The sequence below is a fragment of the Natrix helvetica genome (assembly GCF_964273705.1).
Source record: "Natrix helvetica genome assembly, chromosome: 13".
Lineage (NCBI taxonomy): Eukaryota > Metazoa > Chordata > Lepidosauria > Squamata > Natricidae > Natrix > Natrix helvetica.
The window spans coordinates 7,224,686-7,246,990 of NC_138557.1; the positions used below are offsets into that span (position 1 = coordinate 7,224,686).

General features: G+C 42.1%; 1 protein-coding gene across 1 annotated transcript in view; it reads left to right on the forward strand.

The window, feature by feature from the left end:
* SNX29 (sorting nexin 29) overlaps window positions 1-22,305 on the forward strand; it is a 146,720-nt gene that overhangs the window by 1,449 nt on the left and 122,966 nt on the right. The window contains exons 2-10 of the mRNA XM_081965909.1: window positions 5,378-5,442; window positions 6,716-6,768; window positions 10,109-10,233; window positions 12,382-12,562; window positions 13,599-13,669; window positions 14,800-15,048; window positions 16,117-16,489; window positions 18,275-18,393; window positions 21,577-21,658. Coding sequence (XP_081822035.1) covers window positions 5,378-5,442; window positions 6,716-6,768; window positions 10,109-10,233; window positions 12,382-12,562; window positions 13,599-13,669; window positions 14,800-15,048; window positions 16,117-16,489; window positions 18,275-18,393; window positions 21,577-21,658 — 1,318 coding nt within the window. The remainder of the gene's footprint in view (window positions 1-5,377; window positions 5,443-6,715; window positions 6,769-10,108; window positions 10,234-12,381; window positions 12,563-13,598; window positions 13,670-14,799; window positions 15,049-16,116; window positions 16,490-18,274; window positions 18,394-21,576; window positions 21,659-22,305) is intronic.

A 22,305-nucleotide genomic window follows, 5' to 3' on the forward strand; every position in this document is an offset into this window, starting at 1 on the left:
AAAAGCACTTTTGGGACATCAACCATGACCTGGCTGATTGAAAATCTCCATAGATATCCTACTATTTCTCTTACTTCTTCGAGGTGTAAACCCTCCTGTGTCTTTCCAAGGGCTGTGATTGTTTTGCTTCGGTTGTGAAAGTGGAAGTGAAATGTAAAAAGGGCTGAAATGGATAAATTGCCCTGGGAATTGAAGAACAAAGACGAATCAGAATATTATAAGATCTGGGATAAATTCTATCGATGGTTGGAACAAAAAAGGGAAGACCCAATATAAGCCATGATTAAGATTTATAGAATGGAGAGTAGAATTATGTATGAAATCATAACAGTGAAAATATATAAGACAAGAACAAAGCAACGTGGATGGAAATATGATAGCCTTATATTTGTAAATGCTGAATAGGCCAATTGTAAATAAGCATGGTGGTTATAATATTTAGCTTTATATTGTAGTATGTATGGCAAAGACACTGTGTCCAATGTTTTAATGTGTGTTTAATGAAAAACTTTTTTAAATAATGAAAAGAAAGAAAAGTGGAAATGAAATGTGTAGGTTAAGCCTTCTGTTAAATTTCAACTTGCTGTCTGAACTGGCCGTGAGTCAGTTTTTCAGAGCTAAATGATGTGATGCTGGCCTCTTGGCTGCAAGTTTCCTTTTTTATGCTGGAGGTGGAGTGGATGTCAGGCTGTGTAGTTACCTGAAATTAGAATTGCTCAAGCAGATTTCGTTTTTAATGGAACCATAAAGCGTGCACTCAGGCAGGAAATTCAGATTCATTTAGTTGCACAATCACAAACGCATTCAGTTGCTTCTGATAGCTTCACATTTCACTACAGTTACTTTAAATATGTAAGGATGCGGTGACTCAGTGGCTAAAATGCTGACCTTGCCGATCAGAAAGGTCGGCAGTTCGAATCTCTAGCGCGGCATAGTGGAGTGAGCTCCCGTTACTTGTCCCAGCTTCTGCCAACCTAGCAGTTCGAAAGCACATAAAAAATGCAAGTAGAAAAATAGGAACCACCTTTGGCGGGAAGGTAACAGCGTTCCGTGTGTCGTTGGCATTTAGTCATGCCGGCCACACGACCACAGAGACATCTTCGGGCAGTGCTGGCTCTTCGGCTTTGAAACGGAGATGAGCACCGCCCCCTAGAGTCAGGAACGACTAGCACATATGTGCGAGAGGAACCTTTACCTTTATCTTACTTTAAATATTTGTTTACATCTTGACTGGAAAGGATCAACAGCATTTTTTAAAAAATATTTTTTTTAATTAATTTTCTATTTATGACATTTCTTAATGCTTAATAAAAACTGTGTTGTCTGGGTGTTTAAATTGCTTGACAATATAAACTCCCTTCTTACTTCCCACCCCTTTTCCCCAACCATTGGTAAAATATGTTCCATGTTTGATAACTGCATCTTCATGGAGGGAAGTATGCAGTGGAGTACCCCAAGGCTCTGTTTTGGGCCCAGTACTCTTCAACATCTTCATCAATGATTTGGATGAGGGAATAAATGGGGAACTCATCAAATTTGCAGATGACACCAAGCTGGCAGGAATAGCCAACACTCCAGAAGATAGACTTAAGATACAGAAGGATCTTGACAAACTTGAACATTGGGCACTATCTAATAAAATGAAATTCAATGGTGAAAAGAGTAAGGTTCTACATTTAGGCAACAAAAACGAAATGCACAGGTACAATATAAGTGGTACCTTGCTCAACAGTAGTAACTGTGAGAGGGATCTTGGAGTCCTAGTGGACAATCAATTAAATAGGAGCCAGCCGTGTGCAGCAGCTGCCAAAAAAGCCAACACAGTACTAGGCTGCATCAACAGAGGGATAGAATCAAGATCACATGAAGTGTTAATACCACTTTATAAGGCCTTGGTAAGGCCACACTTGGAATCCTGAATCCAGTTTTGGTCGCCACAATGTAGAAAAGATGTGGAGACTCTGGAAAGAGTGCAGAGAAGAGCAACAAAAATGATTAGGGGACTGGAGGCTAAAACATATGAAGAACGTTTGCAGGAACTGCGTATGTCTAGTTTAATGAAAAGAAGGACCAGGGGAGACACGATAGCAGTCTTCCAATATCTCAGGGGTTGCCATAAAGAAGAGGGAGTTAAGCTATTCTCCAAAGCACCTGAGGGCAGAACAAGAAGCAATGGGTGGAAACTAATCAAGGAGAGAAGCAACTTAGAACTGAGAAGAAACTTCCTGACAGTGAGAACAATTAATCAGTGGAACAGAAGTTGCCTCCAAAAGTTGTGAATGCTTCAACACTGGAAGTCTTTAAGAAGATGTTGGATAGCCATTTGTCTAAAACAGTATAGGGTTTCCTGCCTAGGCAGGGGGTTGGACTAGAAGACCTTCAAGGTCCCTTCCAACTCTGCTATTGTATTGTATTGATAATATTCTGAGTCTTCTTTCTGTTAGATTTTCAATGTAAGTCTATCCATTTGTGCACAATCTCATATCTTCTTAATTACCTCTTCATCTTGTGGTATTTTTTCACTTTTCCCATATTGTTCAAAAATAATCCTTGCTGCTGTTAAGGCCTCCGTGCACTCAGGCAGAAAATACAGATTCATTTATTTGCACACTCACAAACGCATTCAGTTACTTTTGATAGCTTCACTTTTCACTACAGTTACTTTAAATATTTGTTTACCTCTTGAGGGAACAACTGCATTTTTGTGTGCCTGTTGTTGCATTTGAGTAACTTTGTTTCTTCCGCTGACTTGATGTTTTTACATTGTGTGCTTAATGTTGCTTAGTCAGCAAACTTCCTTGTATGAGTACATGGATACTATAGTTTCAAGTATCCTTTAACTCCTTCTGCAAATGGGCCGCCATAGCTGAAACTCATCTGTTACTTTAGGAAAAATCTAGATCCCAGTAGAATTTTAAAAAAAGCTTGCCTTTTGAAAGAAAGACTTTGGTTTGCAAGCATGCTGTTATTATATTACAGTTTAAGTGACTTTCCTCCTAGCTTCCATTTAGAATATATCAGAATATCACTGTGGTATCCATAACACCAACTGAGAAGCAGTGGCTTAGAAGACGCTCTTAATTAAACACTTCATGTGTTTAATCCTCCTCCCTTCTGTTATACTGAAAATTACAATTACAGCCTTAATTTCTTATTTCCTTTTTGCCCCATATCAAGAAGAGAATCTTGTGGGAATCGAGGGATTTTTGACAAAACTGAGATATCCCTAATATAATTGTGCAAGTCATGTACTCTGGCGTAGCAATTACTCATCTAAACACAACAATTTAATACCTGTACTTTGCGTAGAGTCCCCTAATGCACTCTAGCTGAATTGTTGAGGCTTGTTTTGGCATTCAGGAATAAAATGGGCAGCAGCTGAGTAAGGATGAAAAGGAGCAGACCGAGCAAAACAGAAATTTGATATCAGAAATGACTGCCCTTTCCTTCCTTCCCCCTACCTTCCCGCTTCTTTGAAATCTTTAGGGAATAATTGGTAACTTATATAGAAATCAGCTCGGGCCAAGAGTCCAAAGTTGGAATGCGTAGTTCTCAGAAATCGTACGAGTGTGACAGAATGCAAAAGGAGCAACTTCCGGAATGGATGTTTCTGATTATTCGGCCATTATTAACAGTCTCCATAAATGCTGATTAGGTTTTTGCTTCGCAATCTTTCTCGTTCTGCTTGAAAACCCCGTAGATTAATTCTGAGACACTTCAATGTGAAGAAGTTGCTATACCTTTTGCCCGGGTATAATTTTTTTTGTCGTTCCCATAGACCAGTGGTCACCAACTGGCGGCCCGCAGAAAAATTATTAGCATTTCTTATATTGCACTAAATCAGGGGTCCTCCAACTACGCCCCCCACCCCCCGGCCCGGATAAGTGCAGTTAACATTTGAGTTGCTGCAGAGTTCAGTTTTGAGGGCTACCTGTCATTGTCCTTTGGGAATAGCATCCCACAGACAAGCTGTGCCACGTAGGGTTTTAAAGGTGATGATTTTAATACAATACAATAGTAGAGTTGGAAGGGACCTTGGAGGTCTTCTAGTCCAACCCCCTGCCTAGGCAGGAAACCCTATACCGTTTCAGACAAATAGCTATCCAACATCTTCTTAAAGACTTCCAGTGTTGGGGCATTCACAGCTTCTGGAGGCAAGCTGTTCCACTGAACAATATACAATATAACTGTCAGGAAATTTCTCCTCAGTTCTAAGTTGCTTCTCTCCTTGATTAGTTTCCACCCATTGCTTCTTGTTCTACCCTCAGGTGCTTTGGAGAATAGTTTGACTCCCTCTTCTTTGTGGCAACCCCTGAGATATTGGAACAATGCTATCATGTCTTTTAGTCTAACTTAACCAAGGCTGCTCTTTGCTGAATAAGAATTGAGAAAAGGACATGTGAGATTTTGGGGTGAGAACTCCTGCGTGGGGTCACTCAGATCTCATGGAGTATGCTGCCTTGCGTTTAAAAAAAACGGGGGACGAAAAGTAATATTGAATGTAGTATCCTTTATGAAGGGACGCAGTGGCTCAGTACCTCCCCCTAGAGTCGGGAACAACTAGGACACATGTCTGGGGGAACCTTTACCTTTATTAGCGTGCAGTATCCTTTAAAATGCTTTGGATTTTAGACAGCTGGCATTTTCTTCCGGGATAATATGAGCTGTGAAGGTTTTATTCAAGACTATCCATGTTTCATTTTGCTTCTTGATAATCCTTTCGCCTCTGTTCCAAAATGGGCACCCAAGCCTGTTATTAGAAGTGGATTAGGGGGCTAGAAATCTGCATTTCTCAATAAATGGCAAACGCACAACATTTCTTTCTGCAATATATCAAGTGGGCCAACTAACCTTCTCACTTTTGCTTACTCTAGTTGTGTTATGGCGCTCTCTCTGTCTCTCCCTCCCTCCTTCCCTACGTCTGTGTGTGTGTGTTTGTAGAAATTGTTCAATTAGCTTCCGAGGAACTGGGATCGTTTAGGATAGGGGTCATCAACTTTAAACACTCAAAGAGCCACAAAAGCCCTAACCAGAACCCCCCTCCTCCCCCGACCCCCTGGTTCAATTCTGGAGCTGACGGGAAGTCCAGTTCCCGTCTATCCCCTATCATAGAGTCTCCTCCTAGCACTGCATCTTTTTTCCTCTACCTGTCCTAACCGAAAGCCCTATCAATTGCGGAGCCGATCGGCGACAGGAAGCCGCAGCAGAGGGATGAAAGAGCCACAGGTGGCTCCAGGGCCGCAGGTTGCTGACCCCTGGTTTAGGAGAAAAGGGAAAAAAACCAGTTTTGCAAAGTCATGTTTCATTCATTCTCCCCTAGAAATGGAAATGGGAAGAATATTTAATATATCCTGACACGTGTGTTCTTGAATTTTAGGGCTGCAGAACAGTGCCGCCCGAAGACAGTTTTTACTTGAGCGGTTACTGGATGCAGTTAAACAGGTGAGAAGTGGAAAGTTCACCTGTTCGAAGTTACGATGATATGGGGAGGGGAGGAAGTGTCTTCTGTCCAATTCTCTCACTTAAAAAATTTGCAGCATCTCACGCTTTTCCTTTCTTTCTTTTTTTAAAATAATTGTTTATTTATGATTTCAGTGAAGGTGTTTGGCATTAATTACTAGTCAGGCCCCACCCAGGGGCCTAGGACGTCGTAACATATTTTCGTAATATACGTGCGGATCCAAGCAGTGCAGCTTTTTGCATTTGACTGATGGTGATTTTGTCACGTTTTAACTGTTTTAAATGTAATTCCAGTGCTTTTGGAATAACACCCAGTGTGCCGATTACCACTGGAATTGCCACTGCTGGTTTGTGCCATAATAGTTGAATTTCAGTTTTTAAGTCCTGGTATTTCGCATTTTTTTCATATTCCTTCTTGTCGATCCTGCTATCACCTGGTATTGCGATGTCTATGATTGTAACCTTATTTTTCTCAACCAGTTTGATGTCTGATGTGTTATGCGCCAGTATTTTGTCTGTTTGTATACGAAAATCCCACAGGATCTTGACCATCTGATTTTCGGTGACTTTTTCAGGCTTATGTTCATTATTATTATTATTATTATTATTATTATTATTATTATTATTATTATTATTATATTTAATATTCATTTATATCGTCTTTGCTACACTTCTACATCTTTTAAATATCCATTATGTTTCTTTTATCTATACATATATGCTTTGTGCATCTGTGTGTGTGTGTGTGTATTCTGTTTCCCTGAAAATAAGCCCTCCCCCATAATATTGCAACACAGCATCAGCCATGAGGTGACCACGCTCACCGCCTCCTGCACCTCAAAAATAATAAGACTTCCCCGAAAATAAGGCCAAACGCTTATTTCAGGGGTCAAAAGAAAATACTCTGTCTTATTTTCGGGGAAACATGTTACACACACACACACACACACACACACACACACACGCACACACTTTTACATATCTTCTATCTCTATTAATTCCATACAATGCATCTTTTTTATACATTTGATCATATTTCATATTATTTTTATATACAATATAACTTACATTTTTCCCTCTTGCTAATTCTGCAGTTTTGTATTTGTATCGCGCTTTTCTTTCCTTCTTGTTTATTTATCTATTTATTTTTTTTAAAAGAACTCTGGTGTTTAAAATTGTATGTGTGCAAACTGTTAAGTACATGAAAGTTAATCCCAGCCTGCTTTGTTGTTAACGCACAGACATTGCCTTACAGTGCCAGATCCGATTTGGAGGGAGGAAAGAGATCGCTTCTGATTCGGATAGCAGGTAAGTTTGAAATCACATGAGTTTATTTTTTTATTTTTGAATGAGAAGTTCCATCTGCAGGCGATGGGCATGAAGTCCCAAGAGAGGTTGAGAGCCTCCGCAATGGAGGAGGATCACCTGTGCTTTTCAGTGCCTTATTTTGTATTGGTTGGGGATGTGATTTCTTCCCTGTTCTGGCAGAAACTTGTTCTGACCGAAGCTTCCCGAGAGCATGAAGCAAACTCCTTATCCTGACAAAAACCCCTTTGATTAATTGACTATGAATTCTGCTCATTCACATCCAGCAAAGTCTTTCAAGGGAGGATTTACAGTCACAGACCTTATCTGGCTTGGAGAGCTGCCAGGCGGATATCTGCAAAACTAGGCAAGGAGTCTCGGAGAGTCATGAACCAATTAAGCGGATTATTATGGGAATCCCTTGAAAGATATTATACAGCAGGGAATTTATCTTATGTGTGCAGAGAGAGAGAAAAAATGGATTATATCGCTGCACCTCCTTGCAAATTCTTATCGGGGAGCCAGGGTGGATTTGGTTTAAATGAAGTCGATTGAAATCACGATTGGAATCATGATTGAAATCACTAATAAAAAGGCTTAATTTAAATCAATTCGGAAATCATTATTTTTAAAGAGCAACTATCCTCTCTGTCCCACAGCTGATCCTCCTCTGTCCCGCTGTTGACTCACTGACAGTCCCATTATTGCAGAATAGACAGCCCCACGCTACCTAACTAAGCTCCATTTCATGCTGAATAAACTAAATTATGAATGTAATCTTAAATAGAAAACTATCATTAGATAGATTTTTACTCCAACAGCAGTTTATTAAAATTTTTGATTAAAAAAAAATCCAAATTAAATTTTAAAAAAACTGATTTTATTTACCGTATTTTTCGGAGTATAAGACGCACCTTTTTGCCCTCAAAAAAAGAGGCTGAAAATCTGGGTGCGTCTTATACACTGAATACAGCATTTTTTGCCTCCCGAAGCCTTGCCCCTTCACCAAAATGGCCGTGCATAGCCTTTAGGAGGCTTCCAAAGAGCTCCGGGGGGCTGGGGAGGGCAGAAATGAGCAAAAAATGAGCCTTTTTTGCTCAATCTTGCCTCCCACCCCCAGCCCCCAGGAGCACTCTGCAAGCCTCCTAAAGGCTATTCATGCCCTTATTTAAAAAAAAAAACAGGCCGTTTTTGGGAGGTCTGCAGAGTGTAAAAACTTTTGTTAAAAAAATTTGCCTCTTCAAAATCTTGGCGCATCTTATACTCCGAAAAATACGGTTTTTAATTTTTTTAAAAATCGATTTTATCCACCCTGGCAGGGGCTATGGGGACCCAAATTCCCACTGAGCTTTGAGGAAGTTGATGTAAGAAGCTTTCACACCCCGCAGTTTCTCTTCTCTGTTTTTGGGGTTAGGGACCTAATGCTTACCAATAATTTTTAGGGGATTCCTGTTATTTATGGTGTGGTTGCATCCCATCTGTTTCTCCAGAAAAGCAACTGTGCTTTGAAGTCTCGTTTCTCTTCTTCTTCTGTTTCCTTTTCACATCACGGCTATTATGAAATGAAGCTGCAGGGGGGAGGCGGCTTATGCCTTGCCGTGCATATTCAGTGTTTAGAAAACTTTTAAGCCCTTGATAAGAAATCTATACACAGAATTAGGAAGAGAGGATTTCCCCCCCAAAGTTTTTATTTTTTTAAATACAGCTTTACACATATTATAGAAACAAAGTGTTGACTGGATCTTCCCTGTTACGTCCTCTCATGTACATAATCCATTTTACATCATAACTTGGTCTCCACTTTCAGCCAAATGATTTCCTTCCATTATTTTCCATTTTTTATATCTTCAAATTGGCCCCTCAAAAATTGCACCAAATTATCCTTTCATAGTTCTCTATTGGTCTATTTTACTATAAACAACATATATCTCCTAGTTACGTTTTGACATAGAGAGCATTTCTTTTTTCCCCCCTGCAATTAACGATATATTATGCTTTCTTTATTTCTTCGTTAGTTGCATAACAATATCAATCATACTACTATTCCCTTTAATCTACTAATGCAACTCTTTTTCTCAGGAAGAGAGGATTGTAGCTCTGGAGCGGGAGTTACCCTTGATTATCTTCACTGAATGCGTGGTTTGAATGTTTCCCTTTCTAAAAATGAGCAAAAGAGAGAAGGGACTTTCCTTTCTCATCCTAGACTGGTGTTTCTCATCTCTAGTATTTTATGTGCAGGGATGAAATCATTGTTATTACGCAAATGTTAGTTTTTAGTAGAACTCTTTGCTGTGCATGGCAACTGAATAACATGGAAAGTTCCTAAGTTGTTGGAATCAGGATTTGTCTCTTACAGTGTTGGGGCCCACCGGCGCCCGGCATAGCTGGCAACAGAGTCGGACAGTGAGGAGGTTGGGGAGGAACATGGGCCAGTCCTGGAGGCTGAGGAAAGCTCAAATGAGGGGTCTGTGTTGGAGGCAGAGAGGGGAGCTAGACAGCAGTGAGGCAGAGGAACAGCTGGAGCCTGTTCCCAGTGTGCGCATGCGCACAGCTGCCAGAAGACAAGAACAACTAAGAAAGCAGAGTCAACTTAGGAGTAAAGCCACACCTTGGAGGTGATTGGCCCCTCCCAGAGGAAACAAAAGAGGAGCGAATGGGGAGGGGGCTTTTGCAGGAAACAATTCGTTCCTTCGGTCATTTCAAGAGTGGAAAGTTCTCTTTGTGACTATAAGAGACTCTGTGCCAAGTTTTGCCTTGCCCTGCATTTGGAAACTAGTTATCTGGCAGCTCTCCAAGCGAGATGAGGTTCGTGCTGATAAATATTCCTCGGAAAGACTGTTTGCTAAAGCCTGGCTGACTGTGAATGAAAGGAATTCACAGCCGTGTAAATTAAAGAGGTTCTGCCGGGACCAAGATTCACGCTTTTTAAGGAAGTCTGGGTCAGAACGCTAATGCAAAGAGGAAACATGCCAGCGGTTGGGGAGTGGCGTCGACTGGCTATGCTCACCAAGTTGGCTATGCCCACCCAGTCATACCCCCCCTCCCCCGAGGTCAACCACAGCCCTGGTGCGGCTCTCAATGAAATTGAGTTTGACACCCTAGCCTTAGGACATTTTGAAAAAAGTACTTCTTCCCCCTCCTCTCTCCCAAATTCTCTTAATCCTGCCCACGATGCCCGTTTCATACGGTATTTTATTGTGCCTCCCGTGGGATGTTTTCCCACCCTAAGCTTGAACCCCTGCACCACCTTGGCATCGGCAGGCGCCGGTTCGCCCCTATTGCCGTTGCAAATTAGCTCTCAGCCTCGGCTTCCCTCCAGTTTTCCATTCAATTTGTTTTTCAGAGTTACGTGCCTCTGTGCGCAGTTCGAGTCCGTCCTTCAGCATGGTTTAAAGAGGACCCGGGGTTTAGCTTTAACCGCCGCCGCCATCAAGCAAGTCACCGGTTTCTCCACTAAAACGGAAATGGGTAAATGCAGCCTTTTAGCATGCTTGCCTCTTCCTTAACAATGCTTTGGCGGTCTTTCTTCCGTGCATGAATTGTGGGAGTTGAAGTCCAGGTGTGATTTTTCTGGGAATTCTGGGAGTTGAAGTCCACACATCATAGAGTAGCTGGCTAGGAAATTCTTCCACACGTCTTAAAACCTTCAAGGTTGAGAAACACTGTCCTAATGCGATTGGCTGTTGGCCATTTTAAATGTTACTGCTATTATGTGAGAGCAACTCCGCATTGGTGACAGGAAGGGCATCCGGCCAGTAATCACTCAGCTCCATTCAGTTGCCCAGACTCCACTTCACAATGGGGTCATTAAAAGATGATGAATTATGATTTTAAACTATATATATATATATATATATATATATATATATATATATATATATATATATATATATATATATATATATATATATATATATATATATATATATATATATATATATATATATATATATATATATATATATATATATATATATATATATATATATATATATATTTATTGTTTTTACATTTAAAACAATGCAATGCCGCGGAGTCGGGGTGAGCATATATTCACATTATGTACAGCTAGTTTCAACCATTAACAGTTATTTTACTTAATACATTGTCTGTCCTTCTGTTTGATCACAATATATACATTTGTTCCAGTCTTGTCATCTTAACTTATACCAATCATAAAATCTATTCCATACCTCAAAATATTCTGATTCCCCTTTATTTTTAAGTTCCAAAGTGAGCCTATCTGCTTCTGCACAGGCCAACACTTTTCTGATTATATCTAGCTCTGATGGTGTATTTTCTTTTTTCCAATGCTGTGCATAGGTTATGCGCGCTGCAGTCAGTAACTTTAACTTTTTTTTTTAATGGTTTGAGATTTGTAACTGTGGCAGTGTATAAGTATTGGGACACAGTGGCTCAGTGGCTAAGACGCTGAACTTGTCCATCAGAAAGGTCGGCAGTTTGGCGGTTCGAATCCCTGGCGCCGCGTAACGGAGCGAACTCCCGTTACTTGTCTCAACTTCTGCCAACATAGCAGTTCGAAAGCACGTAAAAAATGCAAGTAGTAAAATAGGAACCACCTTTGGTGGGAAGGGAACAGTGTTCCATGCGCCTTTGGCGTTGAGTCATGCCAGCCACATGACCACGGATACGTCTTTGGACAGTGCTGGCTCTTTGGCTTTGAAACGGAGATGAGCACCGCCCCCTAGAGTCAGGAACAACTAGCAAATATATGCAAGGGAAACGTTTACCTTTCTATATATCTAAAGGTATAGATTAGATAGATTAGATGATAGATAGATAGATAGATAGATAGATAGATAGATAGATAGATAGATAGATAGATAGATAGATGATAGATAGATGATAGGTAGATGATAGGTAGGTAGGTAGGTAAGTAGACAGACAGATAGATGGATGATAGATAGATAGATAGATAGATAGATAGATAGATGATAGATAGATATAGAGATATAGATATATTTGCAAAAGATTTATTTTTTTAGCTCCCCCCCCCCCCCATTTCTTTTTTTCTCTCTCCAAGGGAACAGCTTCTGAACAATGAAGCTTCCAGCCTGTTGCATAGCAACTTAACTTGCTAAACATGTTGCAGGTGTAACATGCGGAATACGGGATGACGTTAACGCTATCTCAGCTTTTCCGACAAGCGGTTTTTAGCAGCCTTGCAACATGTGAGAGCTGAAGTAGAACTTTTCCTGCCTTCCAAGTCTCTTGTTTTAAATAACTTTCATTTCCCCCCCAAAAAAGACGTTAAAAGATTAATAAAATTAGGAAAAGAAAAACGCCCCGAAAGGAATAAAAGTTACACACACACACACACACACACACACACACACACACACACACTCTTATACATTGTCTGTTTGTCTGTCTCTCTGTCTCTCTCTCTATCTCTCTCTCTCTCACACACACACAATATTTTTTTAATCATCATTTTAGCCAGGGGGAGCCTTTACCTATAAGTATTAGGAATATAGAAATTGATTGATCGAGGGTTCTGTGGCCTCCGTCCACTCTTAGCTGCCCAGAGTTTTGGTATTGAGATGGGTAGCCAGACATCAAGCCTCCTTACGAATCTACATTTTTCCTCCCCAGAATCCATATTCTGGTATTATGTGAAAGAAGTTCTTAATAAACATGAGCTGCAACGTTTCTATTCTCTGAGGAATATCACGACGGATACGGGGCGAGGCCGGGCTTGGCTCCGTTGTGCTCTGAACGAACATTCTCTGGAAAGATATTTGCACATGTTGCTTGCAGATAAAAACCATCTTAGGTAAGTTTTCCAAATGCTCCTTCTTCATGGGGGAAGGTTTTGAAAAAGGGGGATTTTTAGGGAGCTCTTGTTAAAAGGGAACGTTTGTAGCTTTATTTTTATTTATTTTATTTGATTTCTAGACCGCCCCCTCTCCCCAAAGGGACTCGGGGCAGTGTACAGGTACCAAATTAAAAACCATACAGATAACAATAAATATAATCAAAACTGGGGTTGAACGGTGGGATTTCTCTGAGCTTAGTTGTTTTCTAGCAGACGTTTCATTACCCGAATAGGTAACATCATCAGTGTTAGAACGGAGTGGAGTTGGGGGGGGGCAGGAGGAAGAGGAAGAGGAAGAGGAGGACTGTTGGGACCTTCGTGTTCTCTGAGCTTAGATGTTTTCTAGCAGACCTTTCATTACCCGAATAGGTAACATCATCAGTGTTAGAAGGGAGTGGAGTTGGGGAGGGGGTCAGGAGGAGGAGGGGGAGGAGGAGGAGGAGGAGGAGGAGGACGACTGTTGGGACCTTGGTGTTCTCTATTTTCTAGCAGACATTTCATTACCCAAATAGGTAGCATCATCAGCACTAGAAGGGAGTGGGATTTGCAGGGGGGGGGACGAAGATGAGGAGGAGGCGGAGCTTGGTGGTTTTCTGGCAGAGGTTTCATTACCAAACTAGATGACAGCAATAATAATAATAAATGGACATCATACATCTTAAGAAGGTCCTTGGTTGATACCTAGGAAGCTGGCAGCAAACCGTATCAACCATTAGCACCAGTCGCGGGTATTTTTGATGCGTTTTTGAATGTTCAGTTGGCTGAGTTTCACGTTTAATGAATAAAACGGATAGCCAGTTGTCTGAAATTGTATTGGATCTCCTGCCAGGAGCAAAGATTCAGATTAGAAATCCTCCAAGGTCCCTTGCAACCTTATTACATAGTCCTCGACTTATGACAGTTGAGCCCAAAATTTCCACTGCTAAATCCACTGCAAAATTTCCACTGACAGTTGTTACTACTTTTTTTTTTAACCCTGCCTTTTTGTCTTCAGTGTCTTCTATGAAGACTGGTCCTTCTTGATGGATGAGGAACAATCCAGTATGATTCCCACCATGGCAGCTGGTAAGCGTGGCCCAATGTCCTCGGCAGCTTCAAAAGCTTCTGGGTTCGTTCCTTGTCTAGCTTTGATTTAAGCAAATCATTCAAGCTGTTACTCTATTTTATGTATTTACTAGCTGATAACCTGGCGTTACCCAGGTATTTATGTATTAGACAGGAATGGCGATGTCAAGTGGCAACGTAAGTGCGGAATGGGTTGTCCTCCCTCCTTCCATTAACGTCGCCGCAATTCCTGAAGAGGCGATGGCAAGAGCAAGTTCGCTCTGAGTCCTGATTTCGGCGACAATTAAATTAGTTAAAAATGGTTTCCCTCTGCCCCATGAAGCGTAATTTCTAATGTTAGATTTTCCCCTTTACCAGAGGGAGCCCCCTTGTGGAGTACTGTGAAGCCATTACCATGGCAACTGCACTGTGCTGCACAGTAGAAGCCATTTTAAGACAGTAGAGTAGAAGCCATTTTAAGGCACAACAGGCTGTATCTTAACAGAACTCACATCCCGATGGGTGTTAGGGGTGTGTTACCCCCACAGTATTTGTTTCCAGAGAGTAAGTCATCTGTGTGCCAAGTTTGGTTGAAATTGCTCGAGGCGTTCCAGAGTTATGCTGGAACACACACATATACATACAGACAGACAGAGAAATAGAAGAAGAAGATAGAAAAAGATAGAAGTAGATAGATGATAGATAGATAGATAGATAGATAGATAGATAGATAGATACTGTAGATAGAGAGATAGATACTGTTAGATACTGTAAGATCGATATAGATAGATAGATAGATAGATAGATAGATAGATAGATAGATAGATAGATAAATAGCTAGATAGAGAAAGAGAGGTAGATACTGTAAGATAGATAGATGAGAGAGAGAGAGAGAGAGAGAGAGAGAGAGAGAGAGATACAGTAGATGGATAGATAGATACTGTAGATAGCTAGATAGATGATAGATGGATGGATAGATAGATAGATAGATAGATAGATAGATAGATAGATAGATAGAAAGATGGATAGATACTGTAGATAGACAGATAGATATTGATTGATTTCATTCTTGTACGGAGTAGTCCCATTCGAGTCCATTTAGGCTGACCTAAAATATTGGTTTTTTTTCCTTGTTTCTACTTTATCCGAAGGGCTGAACTCCATTCTTTTTGCAATCAACATCGATAATAAGGATTTAAATGGACCAAGCAAGTGCCCCCCCTCCGTCTCTGACCTTCTCAAGGAATCGACCCAGAACGTGACCTCGTTGCTGAAGGAATCCACCCAAGGCGTCAGCACCCTCTTCCGGGAGATCACCTCTTCATCCCCTGTTGCCATGCTAATCAAATCCGATCAAGATGCTGACCTGCTGCCTATTTTATCCAAGAGCGTCAGCGGTGGTATGTGCTCTTCGCTTAAGGACCGCTTGCTTAGTGACTGTTCAAAGTTAGAACGACCCCTCCCCTCCCCAAAGTTACTTATGACCGGGTTCTGAAATTCTGACCGCTGCACAGACTTCCCCCCCCCTCCCCCGTCCGTCCGTCCATCCGTCCGTCCCACGACCGCATTACCAACACTTGGCAACCGGCTAATGTTTATGGCTAGTTGCAGAGTTCTGCAGTGATGTGATCGTAACACACATACACACATACACATACACACACACACACACACACACACATGCACAGACATACACACATATACATACAAATACATACATATACATACACACATATACATACATATGCATACATATACATACATATACATACATATACATACATATACATACATATATATACACACATATACATACATACACATACATACATATACACACATACACACATATACACACATACATATACATACACATACATACACATACACATACATACTCATACATACACACATATACATACACATACACACACATTCACACATACATACATATACATACATATACATACTTATACATACATATACATACATATGCAAAAATATAATACATACACACAAATAAAAATCAGAGATTGGGATCCAACCAGTTTCATAGGTTGAAGGAGAGAATGCAGCTGTAGTATCCTGCTCCTACGAAATTGCTAGACCAAGATTTACCTGAGTTTAACTGACAAAAAAAGGATAGTTTATTGCCCTGTGATTAAAGCATTCAACCACACGTTAACCCCATGAACTCAGTTTCGACATCCAACAAAACCTGATTTCAACGTGGCTTAAAACGAGAGTCCGAAAAGAGTAGAACAGACTTTTACCTTGCCATCTCTTTGGCTCAAGGCTAGGGTATCCAACCTTGGGAGCTTTTTAAGACTCCCGTGGACTTCCGCTCCCAGAATTCAATTCCCCGCATGGCTGGCTGGGGAATTCTGGGAGTTGAAGTCCCCACAGGTCTTAAAAGTTGCCAAGGTTGGACCCCTCCGAGTTAAAAGTCTTTCCTTTCCTTCCTTCAGATTTAAAATGCCGGAAAGATCGTGCGAAGAAAAAGAAGAAAATCACAAAAATCATTTCCTTCGATGACGAAGAGGGCCAACTTTTGGGGACCCCCTACCGGAGGACAGGGGCTGGAGAAGACTCTGAAGACGGTTTCGACAGACTTTCAGCCTCGGCGGCTTCTTCGGTAACTGAACAGGCAGATTTTCCGCCCGGCAACCAGGATGGGACGTCCCAGAAGCATCGTTCTGAGTACCTGAATGGGGACTGCAGCTACTTGAAACTGGATGTCAAAAGCATAGATGATGATGAAGAGGCCGAAGAAAACGAGGAGAATCAGGCCAGAACATTGAGGCACCACAGTGTGATGGAAGACGCACAGGTGCTCACAAAGTGAGTCTGGGCCAAATACAGGTAGTCCTCGCTTAATGACCCACTTTACGATGGGCAGCTCCCCCCGCCGCCCACAAAATAGCAAACGCACTTAGTAAAAGCAATATTGCTTTCCAGCCCTCTCTTTAGCGGTTTACAGAGTCAGCCTCTTGCCCCCAACAGTTTGGGTCCTCATTTTACTGACCTCGGAAGGACGGAAGGCTGAGTCAACCTGGAGCCTGGTGAGATTTGAAGTGGCACGAGGAGCCCTCTCTGTGGGCATGCGTGCCATCGCCAGCTGCTCTTCTGCTTTGCGGCGCGCGAGTGCACGAGCCACCTGGTCTTTGCAGGCACTGGGGCACTGGAAAATGGGCTGAAAAATGCCCAAAAACCCATGCCATTTTTTGGGGTGCTTTCAAGCCATTTTCAGGCCATTTTTGAGCTGATTTTGGATCATTTTTCAGGCTGTTTTTGGGCCATTTACAGGCTGTTTTTGGCTTGTATTCAGGCCTGTTTTGGGCCGTGTTTGGCCCGTTTTAAGGGTGTTTTTTGGGACATTTTCAGGCTAAAAGCCTGAAAACGGCATGAAAAACAGCCAGAAAAATGGCCAAAACCAGCCAAAAAACAGGCATGCGTGCACCAGCCACCTGGTCTTTGGCCTTCCAGCACTCCAGCGCACGGATATGCACATACATGCATGCATGTTCTGGTTCGGGCACTTGGTCCCAAAAAGATTTGCCATCCCTGTTATATGATATACAATAGCAGGGTTGGAAGGGGACCTTGGAGGTCTTCTAGTCCAACCCCCTGCCTAGGCAGGAAACCCTATACCGTTTCAAACAAATGGCTATCCAACATCTTCTTAAAGACTTCCAGTGTTGGGGCATTCACAACTTCTGGAGGCAACTTCTGTTCCACTGATTAATTGTTGTCACTGTCAGGAAGTTTCTCCTCAGTTCTAAGTTGCTTCTCTCCTTGATTAGTTTCCACCCATTGCTTCTTGTCCTGCCTTCAAGTTTCTTGGAGAATAGCTTGACTCCCTCTTCTTTGGGGCAACCCCTGAGATATTGGAAAACTGCTATCATGTTTCCCCTGGTCCTTCTTTTCATTTCACTAGACATTCCCAGTTCCTGCAACCGTTCTTCATATGTTTTAGCCTCCAGTCCCCTAATCCTCTTTGTTGCTCTTCTCTGCACTCTTTCTAGAGTCTCAACATCTTTTCTACATCGTGGCGACCAAAACTGAATGCAGGATTCCAAGTGTGGCCTTACCAAGGCCTTATAAAGTGGTATTAACACTTCACGTGATCTTGATTCTATCCCTCTGTTGATGCAGCCTAGACCTGTGTTGGCTTTTTTGGCAGCTGCTGCACACGGCTGGCTCCTATTTAAATGGTTGTCCACTGGGACTCCAAGATCCCCCTCACAGTTACTACTATGGAGTATCATGTACATTGCCATCTACGCGAGAAATCCATGAAGCTGCCTCCTTTTTCTCCCTCCCAGGTTTTGCCTTAGAAATCTGACAACAACTTTGTAGAATTGGTTAAATGTTGTTATCTAGACCGTCTTTTGAACTTTACATTTCATAAAAAGGCCCACTATGTGGATTGACCAGCAGTGACCAACTTTGCCCACTTTTAAGACTTGTGGTCTTCAACTCCCAGAATTCCCCAGCCTGGGGAATTCTGGGAGTTGAAATCCACAAGTCTTAAAGTGCCAAGGTTGGACACCCATCTGTGTTTGATTGTGTCCTTTTCCATCACTTACTATTTTTGGGGGGGTTTGTCTTAAAATAATTAACTAGACCTGCCGAAGGGGTGTCGTCCCATTCGCTGGTTTGCACGGGGACGCCTCTACAAATGCTGAACGATGACACGGATGAATTATTCCCAGTCAGCGCTGTGGGTTCTTTCTCCCAGACTGGTAAGTAGGTTTGATAGCACTAAATCCCTGTTGTGGCCCCCCAGTGGCCAGCGGAGCTGGCAGCAGGTTCGGACAGTGAGGAGGGTTGGGGAGGAACATGGGCCAGTCCTGGAGTCTGGGGGAGGCTCTGATGAGGGCTCTGTGTCGGAGGCAGAGAGGGAGCCAGAACCGTATGCCAATTATCAGCTGCCTTCAGAGTCAGACATCAGTGAGGCAGAGGAACAGCTGGAGCCTGTTCCCAGTGTGCTCATGCACAGAGTTGCCAGACGAAGGGAACAGCTAAAGAACAGGGGTCGACTTGGGAGTAAGGCCACAGGTGGACGATGAATGGCCCCTCCCAGAGGGAATAAAAGAGGAGCGAAGGGGGAGTGGAGTTTGCAGGAGACAATTACTTCACTTAATTGGTTCGGACTCTCCGAGACTCCTTGCCAAGTTCTGCAGATATGGGCCTGGCAGCTCTCCAAGCCAGAGAAGGTCTGTGACTATAAATCCTCCCTTGAAAGACTTTGCCGGATGTGAATGAACAGAATTCACAGTCAATTAATAAAAGAGGTTTTTGTCGGGACCAGGAATTTGCTTCAGGCTTTTGGGAAGCCTCGGTCAGGACAATCCCTTCTGTGGCCCGCTTAACAAGTGCGGAAAGAAAGGTAGTAAAACGGGACAAAACTCACTTAACAGCCGTCTTGTTTAGCAATGGAAATTTTGAGCTCAATTGTGGTTGTAAATCAAGGACTACTTATAGCAGTGGTGTGGGCGTGGCTTGGTGGGCGTGGTATGGCTTGGTGGGTGTGGCCTGGTGAGCGTGGTAGGGGAAGGATGCTGCAAAATCTCCATTCCCACCCTACTCTGGGGCCAGCCAGAGGTGGCATTTGCCGGTTCTCTGAACTACTCAAAATTTACACTACCAGTTCTGTGAACTACTCAAAATTTTTGTTTCTAGTTCTCCAGAACCTGTCAGAACCTGCTGGATTTCATCCTTGACTTATAGGCTTTTTTAAGCGACTATGTTGCTAACTTCTGTCAAATTCCAGCATTTCATTGCTCAAGTTGCATAACATAGGAACTTTAAAAAAAGAAAAGAATTCTATGCCAGCTAGCCATTTTATACAAATTATGCTTTTATTTCCTTCCCACGCCATTCATTATGGGGAATTCCAACGCAGCGGACAATTTAGAACATGAATTATTTAAAAATCTAATAGAGAAGAGGGAAAGCCATTAGGCAGCAGCCATAAAAGAAAAGAAAGCAATAATAAAATTCAATTACGCCCAGGACAAGTTGGTCGAGGGGAGAGTTCGTGTTTAGGACATTAGAGCTTATACAAGGAAGGTTAGGCCTCGAGGCTATAAAACTGTAGGAAGAAAAGTTTGTATCTGTTTGTTTTCATTTCCCATTTTCCTAGCACCAAATTTGCTGATCCCTGGTTATCAAAAACTGTCTGTCTGTCTGTCTGTCTGTTTGTCTGTTTCTCTCTCTCCCTCCCTCTCTCTTTCTCTCCCTCTCTATCTCTATCTATCTATCTATCTATCTATCTATCTATCTATCTATCTTTCTATCTCTCTCTCTCTTTTTCTCTCCCTCTATATTTATCTATCTATCTATCTATCTATCTATCTATCTATCTATCTATCTATCTATCTATCTATCTATCTATCATCTCTATCTTTATCTCTCTATGTCTGTCTGTCTGTTGGTCTGTCTGTCTCTTTCTCTCCCTCTCTATCTCTATCTATCTATCTATCTATCTATCTATCTATCTATCTATCTATCTTTCTATCTCTCTCTCTCTTTTTCTCTCCCTCTATATCTATCTATCTATCTATCTATCTATCTATCTATCTATCTATCTATCTATCTATCTATCTATCTATCTATCTATCTATCTATCTATCATCTCTATCTATCTATCATCTCTATCTTTATCTCTCTATGTCTGTCTGTTGGTCTGTCTGTCTGTCTCTTTCTCTCCCTCTCTATCTCTATCTATCTAGCTATCCATCCATCCATCCATCCATCCATCCATCCATCCATCTATCTATCTATTTATCTCTATCTTTATCTCTGTCTGTCTGTCTGTCTGTCTCTTTCTCTCTCTCTCTCTCTCTCTCTCTCTCTCTCTCTCTCTCTAGCTCTTTCTATCTCTCTCTTTCTTTTTCTCTCCCTCTATCTCTCTCTGTCCATCCATCCATCCATCCATCCATCCATCCATCTATCATCTATCATCTATCATCTATCTATCTATCTATCTATCTATTGTATCTATCTATCTACTGTATATCTCCATCCATCCATCCATCTATATATCTATCTTTGGAGTAGGATAGCCAAAGGAGGTTTGAAGACATAACCAAGTTGACAGTTTAAAACTAGGTTTTCAAATAGCGTTAAGCTGTGGTTTGTTTAACCATGATCTTTGGGATCAACAGCCGTTGTCTGGGTTTACAAAGGAGACTCCTGGGAAAGGCGGGGTAGGCGTGGCCAGCCAGAGGCGGTATTTGGGGGTTCGCCGAACTGGGCAGAATCCTAGCTAGAGGAGTGCCCGAACCTGTGCGAACCCCCAGCAGCCCCCCCCCCCCCAATGAGGATAGCTGGTCTGCCTCTTCTTTGTGGCAGCCCCTGAGATATTGGAAGACTGCATGTCAGCGTTCCAAAAATCATGCAGAATTAAATCAGAGTCCAAGGCAAAACTATCCTTAAAGTTCCGATTTAATAAGTCAGACATGTTGGCACATCTGTGGAAATCCCAAATCTAAAAGCTTCCTGGGATTCCACCCAGTTGAAAGTTCATGATCTTATCCCCGCACCCATCAATCCATCACGTGGTCCAATCTTCTTCGGCCACGCTGGCATCTCCACCCAGCTGGTTCCCGTCAGGTGCAGAGGTTCGGAGACAAAAGATGACCTTGGGCTTCTAGAAAAGAATGACAACAACACATTCCACAATTCTACTCCTTTCTATTCCCCCCTCCCAACTACTACACTAATGAAACAGCACAGTGGAATAATAGAGAGTGTGGCAGGCCAAAGATCCTAAAAAAGGAATATGACTGCAGGCCTGATACTGCTGTCCTGTCACCCTTGGCCCTTCTTCCGTGTCTGTGTGTAGAGTTGAAAAAAGGGAAGAGGAGGAGGATATGCCTTGTTCTTCTTTTACTAACGCATATTTCTATCGGCTACTTTAGAAAATCTGGAGGACGGCAACGGACCCGAAAATGCAGATTTTTCAGTGGAATTGACTGAGAGCAATGCTGAATTGCACTACAGGTAACTGCATTCAGTTTTGGTCGCCACGATGTAGAAAAGATGCTGAGACTCTAGAAAGAGTGCAGAGAAGAGCAACAAAGATGATTAGGGGACTGGAGACTAAAACATAGGAAGAACGGTTGCAGGAACTGGGTACGTCTAGTTTGATGAAAAGAAGGACTAGGGGAGACAGGATAGCAGTCTTCCAATATCTCAGGGGCTGCCACAAAGAAGAGGGAGTCAAACTATTCTTCAAAGCACCTGAGTGTAGAACAAGAAGCAATGGGTGGAAACTAATCAAGGAGAGAAGCAACTTAGAACTGAGGAGAAATTTCCTGACAGTGAGAACAATGAATCAGTGGAACAGAAGTTGCCTCCAGAAGTTGTGGATGCCCCAACACTGGAAGTCTTTAAGAAGATGTTGGATAACCATTTGTCTGAAACGGTGTAGGGTTTCCTGCCTAGGCAGGGGGTTGGACTAGAAGACCTCCAAGGTCCCTTCCAACTCTGCTGTTGTATTGAAAGAATCAATTAAAAGGACGTTCAGCAAAATCACCAAGCTACAGATTGCCCTGGACTTGCAACATTTCATTGAGTGACTGTTCAGAGTTACAGCAGCACTGAAAGATGGGACTCGTTTTTCCTGCCATCTTTTCTTTTGGATTCTT